At 51.6% G+C, this 6,000-nt stretch overlaps 1 protein-coding gene across 1 annotated transcript in view; it reads left to right on the top strand.

Moving 5' to 3' along the window:
- Positions 1–2,075: 2,075 nt before the first annotated feature.
- SH3RF3 (SH3 domain containing ring finger 3) overlaps positions 2,076–6,000 on the top strand; it is a 252,800-nt gene continuing 248,875 nt past the window's right edge. The window contains exon 1 of the mRNA XM_057422219.1: positions 2,076–2,585. Coding sequence (XP_057278202.1) covers positions 2,184–2,585 — 402 coding nt within the window. The 5' untranslated portion in view covers positions 2,076–2,183. The remainder of the gene's footprint in view (positions 2,586–6,000) is intronic.

Here is a 6,000-nt window from a genome sequence, read left to right as displayed (position 1 = left end):
GAGAAATCAGAAGGAAGGATGGAGGAAAAGCACCCTTCTAATCACTAGAGGTACACTGGTATGTAACAGAACACTTTGGGCTCTTATGTTTTGACAGCAATATTTAAGTTTTCACCTCTGAAGGAAGCAATCTGAGGTGCTGGAACGATTATGTATTTCATTACAGATTTTCCAGTGTTCCCCTCTCCTTGCTGAAGCGATGCCTTTTATCCTTAAAGGCTCTCCATTACTCTTTTTTCTTAAATTAACAGTTGTAGTCCAGAGAAAGCCCAAGTCCTTGATACTGTATTTCACATTTCTCCAGGCATCAGTATTATTTATAGTTTAAAACTGTTGAGTTTGGTATTTCTTTCTGCAAGGACATAGGTTAGATTACTGGACATTACTCAGCAACAAATAATGATCTGAGCTCTGCATCAGGAGCTTTTCTTTAGCTTTGAACTTACCCTTTCTCTTCTACAGTAACACGAGAGCAGCAAGATTCATGGCTTTTTGCACACTGAAATTTAGTTAATTTAAATATACAATGTCTAGATTACCTTTAGCACAACAGGGTCATCTTGCTCTATAGCATCAGAAGTTAACTGTAGAGGCCTAAAGATGACAGGAAGATTTTGTACAGCCTTCCTGACACAGCTCTCACAAAAAGTCAATTTTGAAAGTGTCACTTGAGAGAGAAATAGGAGAGCTTCCGCAAGCCCTTGGATTGCCTTCCTGAAATCTAAAAGTGCTCTGTTACATCTCAGCCGTAGGTAAGGAAGAAAGCTTGGACCATAAATGAAAATTCTCTTTGGCAAAGTGGCGACATATTTCAATTGTAGTTTCTGGCTTAAGCAGACCCCTCAATCATGCAAATAGTCAAAAGGGCTAAAAAAAAAAAAACCACAAAAAAAAAATTCAAAAGAAACATTTGTCTGAAGCATGGGGCTTTGTCCGCAGCTTCTCTGAGGGGAAGTTCCACACATCTTCCATATGTACAAGTGGCTGCACCTTATCTTTTTGTATCTCCTGTGCTTACTATGCACCATGGATGTGTAAGTCCAAAATGCCAGGGTCTTGCCCCTTCCAGCAGGGCCTCAATACGAGTTCACCCGGGACGCGGGTAGCGGGTGGAGGCTGAACGCACCGGGGCAGGCGCGGGCTGAGCAGAAGGCAGCCGGTAGGAAGAAGAGGCTCGACCTCCCTTCTGATTTTTTTACCTTCCCAGCACCGCATGCGTTGGGCACGATACAGTAACGACTTAAGCACGATTAATCGGTAACGCACTGACGCACCCGTGAGGATGCACTGGGGGCTCCGTGCTGCTCTCCACCGAGCCCGCCAGGGGGAGCCGCGCCGCCAGGGATGGCAGGGCCGGACGGTGGCTCTGCCCCGACCCAGCTCCCGGCCCGGGACACCGGCGCTGTTCCCCCGAGGGGGAGGTTGTGCCCAAGGACACCTTCCCGGCTGGCCGCCACCGCGACCCCGCGACCACTGGGGAGCCCGACCCGGTCAGGGCTGCGGGGGCTCCCCCTAGTTCCCTCTCGGGTGTCCTCAGCTTCCCCGAGGAGGTCTCCTCCGCTTGTCCCGGCAGCCTCCGCCTGGAGCAGGAGGAGGAGGTGGCAGCCGCGGCGGAGGCAGGCGGGCGGCGATCCCTGCTGAGTCGGGTTACAGGGAGCCATGGAGAGGCGGCGGGGCGGGCGGGGACCGCCTGCGGGACGGCCGCCGTGCCGCGGGCGCCCCCCCGCCCTCCCCGGGGCTCCCCGCCCCGCGCGGAGGCGCGGCGGGCAGCTCTCCGGGCCTCGCCGCAGCCGCTGAGCGTCGCCGCGCCGGGCGGCGGGAGGAGGCGCGGGCGGGCAGGTGCCCTCCTCCCGCACCGCTCCGCGCCGCTGGCATCGCCGCTGCGCCGCACGGCGGTGGGCAGCGCCGCCCAGGCAGCCCCCGTGGTCGCCGCGGTCCGCCGCCGGGGGCAGCCCCGCCGCCGCCTCCTCCTCCCGCACCCCCGCCGCCCCGATGGTCCCCGCCGCGCAGCTGCCGCCCCCCCCCCGCCGCCGGCGGCCGTGGCGGCCTTAGGGGCGTCGGGGCCCTGCGCTGCCCCGCGGAGGGGAGGCGGAGGCGGCGGCGGCGGGGCGGGGGCGGAGGCGGAGGCGAGGGGGCGGCGGAGCGGCGGCGGAGCGGCGGCCGAGCGGGAGCCGGCGGCTGCGATGGACGAGTCGTCGCTGCTGGACCTGCTGGAGTGCTCCGTGTGCCTGGAGCGGCTGGACACCACGGCCAAGGTGCTGCCGTGCCAGCACACCTTCTGCCGCCGCTGCCTGGAGAGCATCGTCAGCTCCCGCCACGAGCTGCGCTGCCCCGAGTGCCGCATCCTGGTGGGCTGCGGCGTGGACGAGCTGCCCGCCAACATCCTTCTCGTCCGCCTCCTGGACGGCATCCGACAGCGGCCCCGCGCCGCCGGGGGCGCCACCGGCAGCCCCAGCTCCGCGGCCCCCTCGTACCCCCAGCCCGCCGCCGCCGCCGCCCCCAGCGCCGTCGCCGCCGCCGCCGCCTCGGCCGCCGCCAGCCTGCGGGAGCTGGCGGCCGCCAGCCGCAGCGCGTTGCTGGGAAAGGTGGGTGCCGAGACCGGGGGGAGCGGTCGGGCGTGTGTGCGTCCCCGGTTCGCCGGCGGGACGTCCAGCGGGCAGTGTCCCGGCGGGGCAGTGCGGTGTGGGCCGCTCCCCGCAGTTGCGGTCGGCAGCTGCGGTTGTGTTCCCCCCGTGATGTAAAGATGCGAGGCTCGGGGAGGCTCGGCCAGGGCTGTCCTCAGAGTACTTGGGGCGGCGGGAGGGGCCGGGGGAGCCCCGGGACCCTCCGCAGGGACTCACAGTGGCTGTCTGGTAGCTACAGCACCGACGGGCCCCGGGGCAGCCCCCGGTGTAGCGGAGCTGGACGTGGCTCCCGGAGTTCAGAACTGCGAAGTGCCTCGAAAGCGCTTTCATTCGGCGTGCCGGCCTCTGCCAGGTGCCTGTCAGGTGCAGGCAGGAGCTGGCTTTCGCCTCAGTGCTGCCTGCGGGGACGCTCGGCCGGTCCGGCACCGGCGCTTTCATCTCCCCTCTTATTGATCACCCCGAGTTCTCCTCTCCTGGGCTCTGCGTGTGTGGTTACATCCACAGAGAGTCCTTCTGCCAGGCAGAACTGAGTGGGGCTTGAAGCTGAAGTTTCCTCTCCCAAGGGAGAGTAATTTTATTTTTATGTATAAGGTGTGTGATTTATTGAACGCGAGTACTGCAGCATCTGCATTTATTCATTTTAAAACTGCAATCGAGTGCCCGATCTTGCTCCCTTTAAAATCCATGGCAAGGTTTTCATTGACTCAAAGGGGATGAGATCAATTCCTTACAGTGTTTGGAATTATTGTCTAATTTGATATGATACAATTTACTATAGGACCTCTTTAGGAGACTGGAACTGAAGATTGTGAACTTCATATTTGTAATGTCATATATATGATGGATATATTTGATTTATCTTTGATCTGTCATGAATCTGCTTGAGCTGTAATTTTGTGTACAGGCTTTTGGTGTTGAGAGGTCAGTGGAGGGATTCCTTGTGAAGTTGTATCACTATATAAATGTTTCAATTAATGAATTTCCTTTTTTTTTTTTTTTTTTTTTTTTTCTGAGAAAAACAAACAGACCTGTACTGGCGTTTTGAAGTTTTGCCTACAGGAAATGGTGACAAATGCCATACATTGATCCGTAACATTCAGTTTTGGAATCTGAAGTGAAATATGCTCGTCAGTATTTCTGGAGGAGTAGATCCTTTATTACTGAACTGTAGTCCTCAATGATCTTCAGGTATTTAATAACAATTTGTTGTAATTTAAAGAAGAAAACAGGCAGTGAGATTCTGCCCTCTGCTTCTTTACTTGTTTGTCTTTCAACTAAACTTAGTGTTGTGGCTTTGTTGTAGCAGATAACTCCTGTCATCTTGAGTTTCAGCATTACAAAAACAGAAGTTTGCATTCACTAGGTAGTTTAAAATACAGTATCCTCACAGTCTGATTTGCTGTCCAGGTAGTCTTCTCTCACGGGAGGAAGGGTCTCCGTGGAAGGCTTACTACACCTGCAGGATTTGTGTTGTAGAGGCAGGGTCTTGCCCCCTGACCAAGCTTTTGTGACCATCCAGCAGAAGACAATCTTTGGTTTGCATATCTTTAAATCGTAGACAAGCTAGGATGTTGCAGGGAGGTGTGCATGTAAGGAAATGCTTGATGGAGAAAGTTACTTGAGAGTAATTTTAGGTGTTTATGCAAATTTTTAGAGAAGTTGAATGTTCATGATTTTGCCATAAATTGGCAGGCTTTTAAGAAGTCACTTCCCTAGCCATTATTGCAAATTACCATATGGTAAATAAAAACACATCTATCGTTATCTGGCTTTGATTGAACAGCGCTTTGGTGAGCATCTTCATCTCTTTTGTCTGTTTCTGTGTGTGGCGTTGCCCATTTGAATTTTATAGAAAGCAAAGTTGCATATGACCTGAGAATCACATTTTGGCTTTTATGGTTAACAGCTGCAGGTTTTAACCCTTGGTGGGGCTCATGGGTGATTCTGGGGCAGTGGGTTTGCTAGGGCAGAGTGAGTCTGTAAAACTGTTTGTTTGGCCTTTTGACCAACGACACAATTTTATCCTGGAAATCAATGCAATGTTCTTGATCCTTACAAGGTTCATTACAGTGAAAGAAAGTCTGAATTAATCTGCTTTTAAAAAACGCATCAGGGAAGAATAATCCTCCTTGGAGCTGCTGATACAGCTGATTGCTGAGCTATCCTGGAGACAAGTACAGAACCTGTCTCTGTACTAAACAATAGATGGTACAAACCAGCCTAGAATTAGGCTTTTTGAGGCTGATACTGAGGAGCAGAATTGCATCCCTTTTAGTCTTATGTTGGTCTTTGACAGCTTAGCACCCTTGAAAGTGATTCTTTATGAGATATATATATTTTAATTTCAGAAATTGCTGTACATTTGCTGCCTGGGGCTTAAATGCAAATTACATTATTTTACTAATTAATACCTTTCATTTTAGGTAGTGTGGTATATAAAATGGGACATACCATCATGGGCTTTTTGGTTAGGAAGGAAACTGCTAATTATGAGATGTAATGGCAGAGAGCCAAGGTCACTTCCATCAGACTTCAGACTTGCCCAGATTCTCAGACCGATATGTTAGAATCACACCAGGGATCTGTTTCAATGAGAATTTTAATTAACCTTCAAAGACAGAGCAGGGCCAGCTTTTGTGTTGCTGTTGCACCTGTGTTTTGCTTCTACACCTTATACTTTAGGGAAGTCTTCTTTGTAGAGACAGTATTTTCTAAAATCAACAAATGCTGTTTATGACTTTGGCAACACTCTCTGGGTTTTGTATTTCTTTATCTGGTCTTTGGTCCTCCTTTTCCCATGTCTTATGGCAGATTCGGTCTATCCAGGGTGCTGAAGCCCAGTGTGAGAGGGGCTGGGCTGGGGATAAGCTGACACTGTAGCTGGTCCTAAGACTGTCTGCAGAAATGCTTCAAAAATACTTTGGTGTTTTAAGATATCTGGTATGCACCCTCAGTATGAAAGATCTCAAAGTGGTGTTTATCTACTAGAATACCTGCTTGGAAAATACTTGAGATTCTAGGGTACGTAATGGTATGTGACTTTTAGTAAGCCAGTTAGTCTCCTAATGCCTCTATTTCACCCTGTAAAAAAAAACACAATAGTCTTGTTTCTAAATGGTATAACGTATCTTGTGACATTCACATTAAAGATGCTATGTATATGCAGAGTATGGTATTAGACATTATAAAAGGGTCTGACTGCTGAAAGAGCACACTAGAAGAAGGGGGGAGAGGAAATCCAGCAACTGCTGGAGTGCCCCCCTCCCAGGGGATAAAGCAGGAGGCTAAGAGTGGTTTATAATGGTAGGCACATTACCCACAAGGTTATAATTTATTGGCTCCTCTGTTTCCATTACCACTGTCAAACCGCTTGGGG

Source organism: Pezoporus wallicus, unplaced genomic scaffold (assembly GCF_028554395.1).
Source record: "Pezoporus wallicus isolate ANWC-B61680 ecotype Strahan unplaced genomic scaffold, APGP_CSIRO_Pwel_v1 contig_5785, whole genome shotgun sequence".
In the NCBI taxonomy this organism is placed as follows: Eukaryota; Metazoa; Chordata; class Aves; order Psittaciformes; family Psittacidae; genus Pezoporus; species Pezoporus wallicus.
The sequence above is the reverse complement of the archived record's forward strand: the minus strand, read 5'-3'. Positions and strand labels throughout refer to the sequence as shown.